At 47.4% G+C, this 14,071-nt stretch overlaps 6 protein-coding genes across 6 annotated transcripts; 3 read left to right on the top strand and 3 right to left on the bottom strand.

The window, feature by feature from the left end:
• The first annotated feature begins 101 nt into the window (after positions 1 to 101).
• CNJ01240 (regulation of cell growth-related protein, putative) lies at positions 102 to 3,264 on the top strand. The gene is made up of 10 exons (XM_024657942.1): positions 102 to 199; positions 263 to 339; positions 393 to 1,717; positions 1,767 to 1,841; positions 1,886 to 2,216; positions 2,266 to 2,495; positions 2,550 to 2,632; positions 2,691 to 2,765; positions 2,819 to 3,021; positions 3,084 to 3,264. The coding sequence occupies exons 2-10, from the start codon at positions 317 to 319 to the stop codon at positions 3,151 to 3,153; spliced, it is 2,415 nt and encodes an 804-aa protein (XP_024513665.1). The 5' UTR covers positions 102 to 199; positions 263 to 316; the 3' UTR covers positions 3,154 to 3,264.
• Positions 3,180 to 4,483, bottom strand: CNJ01230 (thymidylate synthase). Its single transcript, XM_567501.2, has 4 exons — positions 4,349 to 4,483; positions 3,821 to 4,297; positions 3,355 to 3,770; positions 3,180 to 3,301 (listed from the first exon to the last, which is right to left on the bottom strand). The coding sequence occupies exons 1-4, from the start codon at positions 4,401 to 4,403 to the stop codon at positions 3,296 to 3,298; spliced, it is 954 nt and encodes a 317-aa protein (XP_567501.1). The 5' UTR covers positions 4,404 to 4,483; the 3' UTR covers positions 3,180 to 3,295.
• A 2,136-nt stretch (positions 4,484 to 6,619) lies between these two features.
• Positions 6,620 to 9,194, top strand: CNJ01220 (hypothetical protein). Its single transcript, XM_024657941.1, has 3 exons — positions 6,620 to 6,764; positions 6,866 to 7,440; positions 7,495 to 9,194. The coding sequence occupies exon 3, from the start codon at positions 7,505 to 7,507 to the stop codon at positions 8,975 to 8,977; it is 1,473 nt and encodes a 490-aa protein (XP_024513664.1). The 5' UTR covers positions 6,620 to 6,764; positions 6,866 to 7,440; positions 7,495 to 7,504; the 3' UTR covers positions 8,978 to 9,194.
• On the bottom strand, positions 9,169 to 10,350 carry CNJ01210 (mitochondrion protein, putative). Its single transcript, XM_567499.2, has 6 exons — positions 10,252 to 10,350; positions 10,112 to 10,175; positions 9,963 to 10,055; positions 9,823 to 9,900; positions 9,651 to 9,753; positions 9,169 to 9,602 (listed from the first exon to the last, which is right to left on the bottom strand). The coding sequence occupies exons 1-6, from the start codon at positions 10,279 to 10,281 to the stop codon at positions 9,284 to 9,286; spliced, it is 687 nt and encodes a 228-aa protein (XP_567499.1). The 5' UTR covers positions 10,282 to 10,350; the 3' UTR covers positions 9,169 to 9,283.
• A 254-nt stretch (positions 10,351 to 10,604) lies between these two features.
• On the top strand, positions 10,605 to 11,757 carry CNJ01200 (hypothetical protein). The gene is made up of 2 exons (XM_567498.2): positions 10,605 to 11,115; positions 11,163 to 11,757. Exons 1-2 carry the CDS (start codon positions 10,692 to 10,694, stop codon positions 11,690 to 11,692), a joined length of 954 nt encoding a protein of 317 aa, XP_567498.1. The 5' UTR covers positions 10,605 to 10,691; the 3' UTR covers positions 11,693 to 11,757.
• A 2-nt stretch (positions 11,758 to 11,759) lies between these two features.
• Positions 11,760 to 14,031, bottom strand: CNJ01190 (acyl-CoA dehydrogenase, putative). The gene is made up of 9 exons (XM_567497.1): positions 13,737 to 14,031; positions 13,601 to 13,663; positions 13,346 to 13,543; positions 13,073 to 13,262; positions 12,644 to 13,013; positions 12,467 to 12,588; positions 12,280 to 12,410; positions 12,093 to 12,221; positions 11,760 to 12,013 (listed from the first exon to the last, which is right to left on the bottom strand). Exons 1-9 carry the CDS (start codon positions 13,785 to 13,787, stop codon positions 11,873 to 11,875), a joined length of 1,395 nt encoding a protein of 464 aa, XP_567497.1. The 5' UTR covers positions 13,788 to 14,031; the 3' UTR covers positions 11,760 to 11,872.
• Positions 14,032 to 14,071: the final 40 nt, after the last annotated feature.

The raw sequence follows: 14,071 nt of genomic DNA, 5'->3' as shown, positions 1-14,071 counted from the left end.
ACAAACAACGGCGGGGGCCGACCAGTGACTTCTTCTTCCACTACTCGTACTATACTTAATTACTTCCTCGCGATCTGATCTTGGACTTGTGTGGGGAGTACGAGTACTCGAGTAGTGTCAGCTCGATTGTTATTAGATGAGAGTCAGCTCTGTAATAATTATTGATTAGACCTAACAATATAAAGGAGAGATAAGAGGGGTGAGTTGATCTTAGCACTCCTCAGACGTTTTCTAAATCATGTGAATCTACCACAAAGGACAGGCCATTCCGCTTCTCCTAGGGACTTCGCTTTGAGCGAACATTGAAGCCTTCAAAATGGCTATGATATCTGACGTGGAGTGAGTGTTATTAGATTGTCATATTGTAATGGGTCTAACGAGACTATCTACAGTTACATGCTGCAAGCAATACGTTTGTCATCCCTCCGAACAACAGACGACCATATAACTCCTCGCATCATCTCCCTCGATCCTGCCTTTGCTGCGAACCCTTACATCAATGCTTCTGGATTGTCGGACATCGAACGGTGGCCAGAAATTAAACGGGCACTTGATTCCCCACCACTAGAAGAAGGATATCTCTCCGGTTCGGCCCCTGGAATGAGGAATGGTGATGCAGAAGAACCACGTAGAGGAAGTGGTTTGAATTATACTCAGACTATTATGGGCCCAGGAAAGATAGGAGGGGCAGGCATGAGGGTATCTGGTCGGCATGCAGTTCCGGGAGAATCGAGGAGAGGACAAGCTGCTAGAGCCGACTCTTACAACTCGATCACCGCTCCCCAGTCTCCCACGTCCAAAGGCAAAGAACTTTTTAGCAGACTGCCAGAGGTAACTACCGCTGGAGATGTTTTCTCACCTTCAGGAAGGCCAAGGGCAGACTCTGCTCCTGCTCCTGCGCCGTTACAAGGGTCCCCAAAGCATATAACCTCGAGTATGCTCAGCACCGGAAGAGATCTTGGGGTAAATGCGCCCGGGGGCCTATTACATCGAGCGTTGTCGTCTAGTCAGATGTCAAATGGGTCCGGTTTGGGCCAAGATGGGGTACTCACAATGGCTACTCCGGAAGATAGGGGTTCATCTATAGGAATAGAACCCACAACTGGGACGCAAACGGTTGAAGGTCGTCTGGTGGGTGGTCTAGAAGATCAAGGAAGCGATGTAGACGAAGAGGAAGCTGCCGAGGCAGATGTCAGGGAAGGCGGTAGAGAAGCAACCGCTGTTCCCGACTCAAAGAGAGCTTCTGTCGATACTGTAAGCACAATGGAGCACCTTGACTTCTCTCCGGTACCTCTTCCTCAAGGCCAGAGTCTTCCTTCGCAGCCCTCCGCTCTCACAGCTGCTTTGAACAAATTCATACCGCATATAGTATCCACTGCACCCCACGATTCCTCTGGACCCCTTTCCCCTATCCCCGCAACTACTATCAACCCATTTTACTCTCTTTATTCTACTGTCGCAGCCCCTCCAGGTGTGCCATCTGTGTCTCTCGAACTGTACTTCCCACATTCTAAGAATCCTGGACACCCTGTGGTCGCTAAGGTGAGAAAGGATGCCACTGTAGAAGAGGTTACTGGATTTGGGCTCTGGAAGTACTGGGATGATGGAAGGGAGCCGAAGCTAGAAGAGGAAGGTCATAAAGAGGAAAGATGGAGTACTGTTGGATGGGGATTGCGAATCGTCGAAGACGATGGAGAAGTCGACGAAGATTTCCCACGTAAGTCTTAGTCCAAGACGAGAAATCATCATATTAATATCTATGACAGCGCTTGACCGAGAGAGCAAGATATCGAAGTTTTCGTATGGACAGTTTGCCATAGTTGAAGCCACAGAAAACCAAAGTAAGTAGTCGACATTGATTAAAACCCGCTGACGTGTATTGCAGTACAACAAAACGTCTTAAAGGCACCCACTATTACTCGTCGCCCCTCCCGTGTCCTTGCTGTTCCTTTCTCAGCACGTCCTATGGTACAAACGGCAGCTGCCCCTCGACCCAGCCTCGCGCTGCCACAGTCCAACCAAGGAGGAAGCGCCGCGTCTTCTTTCTCATCCCCCGAATTTGCACCCCTCTCGACTACTGTTACCGCAGCTAATATGGGGCAGGGAAGAGGCTTGGGCTCTACAGTGGGGTTAAGCTCGACCCAAAGCGATGTCGTGAGACTGAGAGTTAGAGTTACAGCAAGTGCAGACGTGCACTTTACCACTACCATCAATGTGTAGGTACTTGCGACTTCATAAGGAATTGCTATTGATGATCTCTGGCAGACCTGCGGATATGTATATAGCAGATCTTACCGAGGTTCTCTGCAAGAAAAAGCGTTTGCAGATGCCTGCTACGGATTGGGTACTGTGCTTGGCTGATCTGACGTTGGCTTTACCGCTTGACAGAACTGTTGCGAGTTTGGGAGTTCAGACGGATCTTGCGTTAGTAAGAAGACAATGGGCGATGGAGCACGGCTTAAGGATCGAAGACCGACGGGGAGGGGATCCATCAGGTAAGTTCACAAAGTCGATAATTGAAATCAACTAAAGGCGACGGCTGGCTACAGCTTCCATCTTCAAGAGGCAGTCGGAGCTTGCACCAATACAAAGATTTGGTCCTGGTCTTTCAGACTTCACGCAGACATATAAAGTGAGTGTTGTGACAGTTATGGAACTCTCGGTGCTCATTAGGCCTGATCTATCTTTAGAAATACACAGTGCAACGCAAGATTGCTATTGGCCGACACGAGCGTGTACTGGCGATTGACGGAGACTATATTCATGTGAGTTTATTTTTTGTATACTTCACGTGTCCGCTTTCTGATACCGTAGTTAGATCATGCCCTCCGAGTCCCGCGCATTCTTCGATTCTATGAAAACGACCTCCTTCCACATATCCTTAGTAGCTGCATGTAAACTTACAGGGCGAGGAGGCGGTTTCAAGATAAACGTATGGAGAGATGGTGCCCAGAAGAGATATGAATTTGAAGCAGAGAACCAAAGACAGGCTGTGGACATAGTGTCCACTATTAGACAGCTGTAAGCACTAGACCACCTGTCAGGTTGAAACTGTGAACTGACGACAATGACAAATCACAAAGGATGAAGACATACGCGGCCGAGAGGACATCATCAATGCTGCCACCTCCAAGAGTCACGCTTAGAAAATGATTCCGCGCGAAGGATTTTCATATTTGTAGCAATAAATTGTTGTACAGCATTACTTGTGATTATGATACCAGTGCATAGAATCTGAACAACATCTAGAAAGCAAAACATGCCGCAATGAAAGGTAATGGATCTAGGGCTTGATTTAAGCCTGACATTGCCATCATTAGTTACAGGGATAGTCTGATAAATATCTGTACTTACAGACATCTTCATGTCGATTTTCCCCCATGGCTTGTATCCCTCAACCACAAAGTCCTCAACCTTGAAACCATCGATGTCTCCAATTTCTTCCTTGCTCCTAGCCCATTTTAACTTGGGGAAATCTCTAGGCTCCCTTTCCAGTTGCGTCTTCAATGGCTCAACATGATCCCTGTACACATGCGCATCTCCCATTTGTAAAATAAACTCATGCGGTTCGGTGTCGGTAATGAGGGCAATCATATGGGTTAGCAGTGCGTAAGACGCAATGTTGAATGGGACACCAAGGCCTAAGTCACAAGACCTCTGATACATCAAGCAAGAAAGTTTTGGCTTGGAACCCGGTGAATCAGCAGGAGGAAGTGAGACGAAGAATTGGCAGAACATGTGGCAGGGCGGAAGAGCCATCAGGGGAAGATCTATATATTTTAAGCAGAGAATTTCACAGGGAGTTGGCAAAATTACTGACCCTTTGGGTTCCAAGCCGATAAGATAATCCGTCTGTCAGTTGGGTTGTTCTTGATAGTGTCGATTACCCTTTGCAATTGGTCGACTCCTTTGCCCTTGTAGTCTCCGTCGGCATCAGTGTACTCGGCACCAAAATGTCTCCACTGGAACCCGTATACAGGTCCCAGATCACCTTCCCTTCTGTGGCCAAGTCCGACCTTCTCCAGGAATTCTTTGCTTCCATTACCATCCCAGATCCCTACACCCTGGCTAGAGAGCATTTTGGCGTCGGTACAGCCAGAAACGAACCACAAAAGCTCGGCAATGACACCGCGAAGGAAGACGCGTTTCGTCGTCAGAAGAGGAAGGGTGTTGTCGGCGAGGGAAAAGCGGAAAGAAGGAGGAGCAAAGAGAGCAACAGTTCCTGTACCGGTACGGTCTGGCCGAACCTCTCCTACGTTAATGATTCGCCTAATGAGATCGAGGTACTGATATTCCTCTGACAGACATGTTAGCGCAATGCAAGAAAGCACGACATTTAGTCACACACCGTGGTCCGGGTTAGATCGTTGGTTCTTTTCCTGGTCGTCGATTGTTGCTGTCATTATGATCTATGTTGAAGGTCTACTTGGCTAGAGGAGACGCTCGATAGTGAATGAAAGACGTAAAATATTGTTGACCGTACGAGTCAATAGTCGCGACGGACACGATGAAGTCGACTGCTGTGATGTTCGCGCGTCGGTGCCTGACATAAATCCGCCAAATCCCAAATAATCGCGTCGGCGCGACGCGTTTATCAATGTGGCAGAAAATGTCGGGAGTGACTGCTCGTACGTAGCCCGTACAACGTACACAAAGGCTTATTATACGTAGAGGCAACGAAGCGGTAGATAACGAAAGTCAATCATCGTTAAAATCGATTATAAGGTGATGCTATGGATCGTTGTGAGTAACGGGTCCCCCCGCTCATGTCTCACATTAACCACTCACTCTTCGTGTCGACGACCGTCAGCAACGGTCCAGAATCTCGATTGAGATGTTGTCCGACAACATCAATATTAATCAGAACTACGGACGACAACTCATCAAAACCATATATCATCGTTCCCTTTGATGAGAGTTGTAATACTAAAAGGGGCTCTTGATAGCTAAGAAATATATACGTAATAGAAGCGATCTGGATACCGGTCACTGGCTTGTGAAAAGTAAGGAAAAAGGAGGGGTGCCGTCGTCCGCCTCGAAGATCTGCTCATCTCAAAAAGCAAGCCATCATATGTAAGTAGGGTTTCTAGACATCAAATCTTGCATGTCGATCCATGGGTGCGATAGACTGTATGTCTAGCTGTCTGCTATTCGCACCTTGCAAACAAGTTTCCAAGCGCTATGATGCGCAGACCATGGGAATTTAGTCTAGAGGTTGCCCCCTAAAATCCCTGAAACAGGCCCCTCGGGTGAGCAAAGAAACGCTCAAAAAGAAATCTGACAATTATTAAGTATTTACAAGCTGCAGACTACACACACCACACTAATAATTTGTTGTTATGTTAACAAGTAGCGGCCATCTCATACAAGTAAGAAGTGTAAGTCGATGACGCTTTCTACTCGCTGCCAGCTAATGGAGCTACACAACCGGTATTGGACAACAACACACAAAGCAAGCTTATACACAAACAACTGTCCTCCGTTGGGGACATCCCCGTCCTTTCCCATCCTCTGTATCCATCAATAGGTTGGAGGCCAGAGCGTCGGGAGTCGGGAGGCGGGAACATAGAACATCAAACATCATCGCTACGCGTCACCGACCAACGCCCAACGCATCAAAACACCAAACCATAAAACATGATGGGCAATAGGGATCTAAACACCTGACGCATGACACATGTATAGCTTGCTTGCCGGCCGCTGGTTGGTCGTTGATTGTTGGCCAATAGACTACAAAAAATTCAAAGTGCAGAGCTATATCTCCCCCTTCTGCACATGCTCTTAGGCAGTTCGGCATGGATTATAGAAGGCAGAAAGCAGAAATAATAGTCAGAGAAGAGGACAGAAGGTGCGCCAGGGAACAGGGACTGATAAATATGAGTTATAACAATAATGAATGCTATGTGATATCGCAAGAAGCGAGTATGACACAAATCGTACTACACACATCGCATAAAAATCTCTCCTCCCTCAGCTCTTTGGTTGGGAAGTCTAATAGAACAATCGTCGGTATATAAAATGCAAAACAAAGAACAAAAGAACAAAAAAAAACAACAAGACAAAAACAAAAAGCTTATCATCATGGGAATAAAAAAAGAGAAAAGAGACGACGCGTCGCGGTTCGTGGCCATAGAACATGGAATGGAAAAGATTAGCCACATCAACAGCGAAATGATGGAAAACGCTATCTATATCTCCTACTACATCCGACATACTCACTTACGGCGAGCTGTGTAAGAATATGGTTCGTCTGTGAATGACCATTCCTCAACCTACACTGGTTACTGTTTTCCGGAGCTAATAGGTAATTGGCAGCAAAAATCAACTCTCCATGATATGGGGGGGCACTACATAATTTCATCGCGGACTGATGACTGTGCAAAGGACAGAAAAATGGGCAATCAGTAGCAATCAAAGCTATCAGCTACGTATGAAGAACCATCTCTGAGCTTTCAGTTTATCTCCTCGGGACCTGCCCTGGTCCCTGGCCATGCTGCGCCCATTAAACCGGTGCCTGATTCACCCCTGGCCCACAGGCCGCCCGGTGCCCGCGTTTCCGTTGTGCGTTTACTTGTTCTTCGCGCCCTTCCTTCATTCGCTCTCCATCTCTCGCTGCTCTTTCCTTCCGGCCTCATCATGTCGTCCTTTTGCCTTCTCGTCCCTTAGTAATCAGGCAGACAAAGCGCCAGACATGCATCAAATCGATCTTTTAAAAGCAAAGCATACGCGGCTATCATGCATGGCGCAGGAGCACCGAGACTAAGGCGAGTTGAATTTCTTTTTTTCTCTTCCCCGCCCATCACCCATCTGATCGTGTCAAAGCTCAAAGAGCACCTACCAGCAACGATGGTACTAACTATCACAGCTAAAAGTCATTAACGCCCGCGGCAGGTATTGTACCTGGTATGTCGCCCGAACGCAAAGCCGTCTTCCTTTTTTTTCCCGAAGAAAAACAATGAAGATATCCATCCGCCCGCGAGACTACAAAAGACAATAAAAAAGTTGTCGCGAAGAACAATAGAATTTTTCTTTCTTCCCCTAGAGGATCCATCCATCACACCTTTCCCGGCTTCCTTCGGAATACCGACTCATAGTCCTTATTGTTCTTTGGCTTCATCACGTTTCGAGTGTGTTTTTACCTTTATCACATCACTTATACGAGCGACAAGTTCTTTCCCATATAATCCTCCCTCCGTTGTCCATCTTTAACTTCACGTTGTCCATCTTTAACTTCATTTCTTTCATTACCCCAACGATTGTCGCTTATCTATCCTATCTGCTCCCACAAGCGATTCCATAGTCAACCATATTCGTACACAAACTCTACTGTGTCTCATCATCTCAACTCAACGTTCTCACGTCATCCATCGCTTTGGTTCTCCCATTGCATCCCTTTCAGTCTAATCGAAGTTATATATTTTGGCATAAAAGCGTTACTTAGTAAGTCCCACTAGGTCTGATTTAAATGGGTAGATTATTGACTCGTGTTAATAGCAACCACAACATGTCCTCCGTTTTCTCCTTTTCATATTCCGAGGAAACCTCAACCAACCTCGCCACCTTCTTTTTCCAGTCACCTTCTCTCCCTACCTCCCCTTCGGCCCCCCTCGGCCGTGCACCACACTCACCCAAACAGGCCACTAAAAAGCTTGGCCGCCATATTGCCATGAAAGAGCCTTCCCAATGTGGCCTTTTCACTGTCTGTGAGATTCCCGAAACTGAGAGAGAATTCCAAAGGCATGAAGCGATAGACGTAGAATCACTTGCAAATGAGGGATCCATCTACAGTTGCCCATCAGCTATTGCGTCTAGCGAAGCACTCTGCCTCACACCAGGTCGAAACGAAGTCGAATTCTCTGAGGACGCTTACAATGAATCCATGATCACCGATGCGGACGTGACCATTTTGCAAACACCTAGCCCTGAGTCCAACAGACGATTACATCGCCTTTCTTGGTCAAGCACCGGTAGTGATGAAAGGCCCGTTGTGACTCCTTTGATGGATTTGGAAAACGAAGACCCCTTCTTGTGCTGGTCTCACGTTCCTTCCAACGACGGCAAGAACGATGACGATTTTGAGATGGCGATGGCCGATGTCAGCGGAACTATCCCTCAATCGTTGTTCACTACTTCTCCGTCTTTGCCAGATAACAAAGCTTTCTCTCGTGCTCGTCGAGCTCCCCCACCTCTCACCCTCAACACTCGATTTAATCTTCCTCAATCTTCTACAACCTCTTCTGCTGTCACCCCCACTCTTAGTGCCCACCCGGTCAGCTCCGCCAGTACGACTGCCTCCTCAGAGATTCTTACTCCTCGGAGCACTTCATCCACCACTGGTAGCAACCTCATGCCCCCACTGCCCATCATGTCTTCCAACGACTGGGCTACTAAGTTTCGCAAAGCCGAGGACATAGAAATCAAAGTTGTCACTCCGACCACTCCTACTTCGATCAGGGATCACAATTCATTCACGGATAGTCATCAGTCTCCCATTAGCGAGAACATTGATTTAGTTTCTGCACTCGAAGATCTTCTTTCTTCTTGTGGTGAAGCTGCGGCTACGGACTCCTTCTCTTGTGCTTCGCATGACGGCGAGTTTGAGACCAAGCCTCTTCAGTTCCCTCTTCCAACTAACCGCTCTGATCTTCTCTCGCCCGGCGGCTCTCTTCACACGCCAGAGAAGAAATCTAAGCGCCCTTCAGCGCCCTATGCTCCACGCAAGCCATCTCGTCCCCACCCTCACTCTCAGATCCCTCTGAGGAGGGAAGAAGGCCGCATCTCGCCTAGGTCATTGGCGGGAGACCACTCCTTCTTGGCTTACCTTTCAAGGAGCGAGAGCCCGGCGAGTGGGAAATGGTCTGTCAAGAGTGATTCCAGTCATAGCAGCTTGGGTAGCTGTAGTACTGGAAATGGCAGTTCTAGGAAGTTGCCGGAAAGGATGGCTTTGCCGGTGGAGTGGTTTGGGCTGATAGTCTGAGAGGATCCACGAAAAAGCACGTTGAAATGTTTGTTAATTATCCCGGTTCTTTGTTTTTTTTGAGTTGTACGACCTACATATTCCCTTTTAATTACTCACTATTAGTCCGTGCTGTTAGGATCTTGACGAATTGTAATGAAAAGACGAAAGAAACGAGGTCGTTTAAACGATTTAAATGACGGTATTTATTGCTTTATATATATATACATGAATTAGTCTTGAGCTGTGCACCATATTTGCTCTTGTTACGTCTAGCATTACATACAGCCACACACACCAGTGCGCCACTTCCATTTACAACGCTGTTTAAGGCATAAACTCGTAACCTCCTTGCCTCTCCACGCATTCGATTTCATACTTGCTCAAGACCTCACCATCTAATCCAGGGTAAGTCAACTTCGCCTCGAAAATTTCCCCCCTCTTAATCTTTCCCACCCCACTAGGGGTTCCAGTAAGTACCAAGTCACCTTCTTCAAGCTTCATGATACCAGAGACAAATGCAATGAGCTGGGGAATGTCGAAGATCATGTCGGAGGTGAGGCCAGACTGCTTAACAGTACCGTTGACCGAAAAATGGAGGCCGACTTTAGTAGGATCGGCAATGAAGTGCTTGGGAATGAAAGGACTGGAAATCGCTCAGTGAAAGGCCAAACTGAAGAAAATCAAGACTCACCCAATAGGGCAGAAAGTATCGAAGCCCTTGGCAGCAGACCAAGGCAAACCTTTAGCCTTGGCCTTATCCTGAACATTACGGGCAGTCATGTCGACAGCAAGAGCTAAAAAAAGAGAGGCCTATTAATATCTCCTCGGCACAGCCGGAACCTCATATTTTAGACAGAACTCACAGTATCCAGCAACATGGTCGAAGGCAGCAGAAGGGGAGATGTCTCGACCGTTCTTACCGATGACAACACCAAGCTCAACTACATAGCACCGCCATCAGCTCTCTATTTCTCATTGTAAGAAGAATATTATTCCCGCCTACCTTCATGATGCACGATAACCCCCCGAGGGATCTCAACAGGTCCATTGTCAGGGACAAGGTAAGAAGAAGTGGGTTTCAAAAAGAAGAAAGGCTCTGCTCATTCATCAAGTCAGTGTTGCGCATTGATGTCCTTTAGGTATCTACCTCACCCTTAGGAATGGCGTTACCAAGCTCCTTGGCGTGATCAGCGTAGTTGCGACCAATAGCGACAATCTAATTGATGATAAATAGAAATCAACCTTCACTTCTTTAGATGTACCTCAACACTGCAGGCGATGAGAACACTTACCTTCCTTCCTGCTTTGATAAAGTTGGACATGGTACTTGTGGGTTTTTTGTGATAAATAGAAGATGAACGTACGAAAGAGCAGTCAACAGCGAAGCCACGAAACCAAGAACACCCCTGATGTTGGGGCAGAAGATGCGATTTCGGACCAACAGCCGACAAGAGCCCGATATAGAACACCGCAACCAACAGGCTCCACGTCATGATTTTGTTTCAATGCTTTTCCACGTGGCCCGATTGTTGACATCCGAGGAAGAACCGAGCGGCCACCACCACCAACAACGAGTACGAAGATAAGTCCGCCGATCCTGCCGACAACGGCGTGATACTGGACATGGAGATATTGCTAAGAGACTTGTTGTTCTCCTTCTGATTCTGTATATATCTAATCTATTTTTCTTGAAAAAACCGCATATTGCCATCACTGGCTCTTATTACCAAAAATGGCTGTTTCAATATCCTCCCTTCAAGCAGCTCTACAACAGGTGCTGACTCCCATCCACCTCCGATATTTCCCTTTTCCACTTCTAGACCTGTATGGCGCAATGCGTCTTTCCAGTGTTGTCAACTGGATGGCTAGCGGAGTATTTGACCCACCGTCCCCATCCAGCAACAGAGCCGAAAAGGGAAAAAAAGACAAAGCCTTGGGTGTGAACAAAGAGAGAGCCACAGCCTTGCAGGAAGTCTTCGGTATCCTAGTTGTCGTTTTTGGCGGAGAGACTTTCTTAGGTACGAGTAACTGTGATCGGATAAGTAGAATATGTATGGCTGATTCTGGCTATTATGCCCCGTGGGCAGCTTTATGTACCAACTCCACGCCTTCATGGCTTGTCAACCCGTCAGTTGCGTTGCTCTTCGGACTTACACGTGAGTACTCTTATCTTTTGTGATATCTCTCCTCACAACATTACTAGACGTTATTCAGACCCGTACTCCTATTCGTCGTATGCTTCCAGCTAAGCCATCGCTTGCGTTGGAACTTTTCCTCGCACTTCCTGATGCTATCGGACGTACTCTACTTCTCACTCGATTCTCCGTCCTCCCTCTTTTACACTCTTCATCTTCCAACACACTCCTCCCCACACCCAGCTCTTTGATCTTGGTGCCTTTTATTTTGGCAGTCCCATTCGCCTCTCTCATCTTCTCCGCTACTTCATTCTTCTGTCCTCAACCTTATCTCTCTACACCTATGGAGCTCCGGCCTGGAGGTTGGATGATGGTGGATGCATGGGCGCCTGTGGTTATCCCAGCCCTTTTCCTTACCCTTATTGGGCCCGTTGAAGGATGGCGTTTTGGGATGGGGTGGGAAGAAGATGAGAGTGTGATAGTGTGTATGATTGCGATGACAATCATCTTTGCGTTGAGGGCAATCTACAACTTCGGGTACAAAAAGGAGTTGTGGTTGAACATGCTTGGCTTGGAAGGGAAAAAGAAGACTGAGTAAATGGTTCTTATCACGGTTACTTAAAAGTGTAAACGGTACATACTGAGGTAAGATGAATTGCTTTGAGTTATATGATACATGCTTTCTTCTCTTCTTTGGTGACAATGATTACAAGATAAAGATGGGGCTAATCTTCTTCGACAACTTCTGAATACCTCGACTAAGGTGGCCAAAGCAAAATTACAGCTTCGCTCTTTCCTTGCCACCTTCTTTCAGTAGTTTCTCACTTTTCCTTCTAATTTTCTCCGTCCTACTCTGCAATTCTTCTACTCTCTTAAGCTCACGCTTACCGATTTGCTGAATGTGTACCTCATCAGGACCCTGAGAACAAGGCAAGTCAGCGTCCTCCATCCATCTCGTTTCTAGTTGCGCTTAAATCTATGTGATAGAAGAGACCCACATCTGCGAAGCGCAAGGTTCGCAACTGAGCGTACCATGATGCCAGGGGTTGGTCTTGTGATAGCCCTTCCGCGCCATGGACTTGCATCGCACGATCAACGACTTGTAGGGCCATCTTGGGGACGGTAAACTATCGCTGCAGTCAGTGTCACAGCCCATGTAATCTATGAAGTGAAACAAGGCCAAACCTTGGAGATACCAATGTCCTGCAAGGCGCCCTTGGCACCAGCCACGTCAATCTGACGAGCAGCAGCAAGGACGAGCAATCGTGATTGATCAATCTCTGCTCGGGAGTGTGCGATGTCTGCTAACACCGTTCCTGCACCCTCAATGTTAGCCGGATAAATGGAGAAAACACTTCTGGGAAAATCTCACCATGTTCTCGCAAAAACTTCCCAAACGTCTTCCTTGCGGGGTCGGAAACTCGCTGGAGCAGCAAATCAAGAGCCCTAGAAGCGATACCTAACGAACGCATGCAGTGATGAAGTCTTCCAGGTCTATCTTATTGTCAGCAAGGGAAAATAGACTTTCCCAAGGGGGAAAATGACCTACCCGAGTCTCGCCTGTAGCATCTCAAACCCCCTTCCTAGCCCTTCCTTGCCACCCACGAGGCCCTTGACAAGATCCACTTCCACGTTATCGTATATGACCTCGCAGTGCCCTTCTGGTGCATCATCGTATCCCATCACCATCATCGGCCGTACAATCTTTACACCCTTCTGCTTCGGTTCGACAAGCAGCAGTGAATGTCGCTTGTATGCTGACGGGTTCTTGGGATCGGTAACGGCCAACACTATATGAACAGATGTTCGAGGATCGCCCGCACCTGAGATCCACCATTTATGTCCTGACAACGAGAGGGTGCTTGAAGACATGGAAGTGGCTTGGGTGTTGCGGAGGTTAGTAGCATCGGATGAAGCCACTATTCAGAAGTTAGCATGGCATGACTGATGCTATGGCGCCTGTGGATCAAAGACTTGCCTCCGTATTCTGTCATTGCAAAGCTGCTTCTGATATCTCCGTTCAAAAGTGGCACCAGGTACCTGTTCTTTTGCTCTTGCGTCCCGAATCTGGCAAGTACTTCCATGTTGCCGGTATCAGGGGCCGAGCAGTTGGTAGCTTGAGGGGCAAGAACTATCGAGTGACCCATGATTTCTGCCATTATGGCATACTATCGGCACCGTATTCGTCAGCAATCCACCAATAGATGCGACAGATCAGAAGCTTGGGCTGATATGTCAACAGAAGACGCACCTCGAGATTGGTGAGTCCTCCACCTTCACCACCAGCCATTCCTTGAAAATCTCCTCCACTCAACCAAAGGTTCCACAAGCCGAGCGTCTTTGCCTTAATCTTAAGATTCTCCAGCGCTTGGGGGATGGCTTGCCAGCGGGTAGCAGGGTCGGCTGGAAGTTGAGCATAGTAGAGGGCTTCTGACGGGATCACATCATTCTAAGATAGTTATGCCGGTCAGTATGCACTGTGATAACTCAAAGGACACAGGCTCACTTCAAGGAAATCAATGAGGGTTACAAGCAACGTTTTAGCCCGGTCGGACACAAGGGGTTCCACCTACAGTTTATATCCGTCAGCTCTTTCGAAATTCGCGAACTATTTTAAACGAAACAGGAAGAGAGTGACCAACTAAAGCCCAAGTTCCAGCAGGGATGTATCGAAGTACAGGGTGGTCGGACATGATATCTGCTCTTGTTGCTTGATCTGCAGTTCTGAAAGGGGAAAGGAAAGTGAATGGCCTGAGTCAATCCCAGCGACGAAGTCCTTCTGGGAGCATCCAACGAAGACCACTGGTGCTACAACGTCTTGCTTTGGTGGACCTCTTTCGGCTGTGGCAGTTTGAGATTGCCGGTAATGTTAAAGGGTAAATCAGATAAAAAGATAAAATGGATAATTAATTAGAAGTCAGATTGTTAACACATAAGTAAATTCCCCACGAGACGTTATCGTATCAGACCCTGAATT

This window comes from Cryptococcus neoformans, assembly GCF_000091045.1.
Source record: "Cryptococcus neoformans var. neoformans JEC21 chromosome 10 sequence".
Taxonomy (NCBI): domain Eukaryota; kingdom Fungi; phylum Basidiomycota; class Tremellomycetes; order Tremellales; family Cryptococcaceae; genus Cryptococcus; species Cryptococcus deneoformans.
Note: the sequence above shows the minus strand (reverse complement) of the source record. Positions and strands in the feature narration are given on the sequence as shown.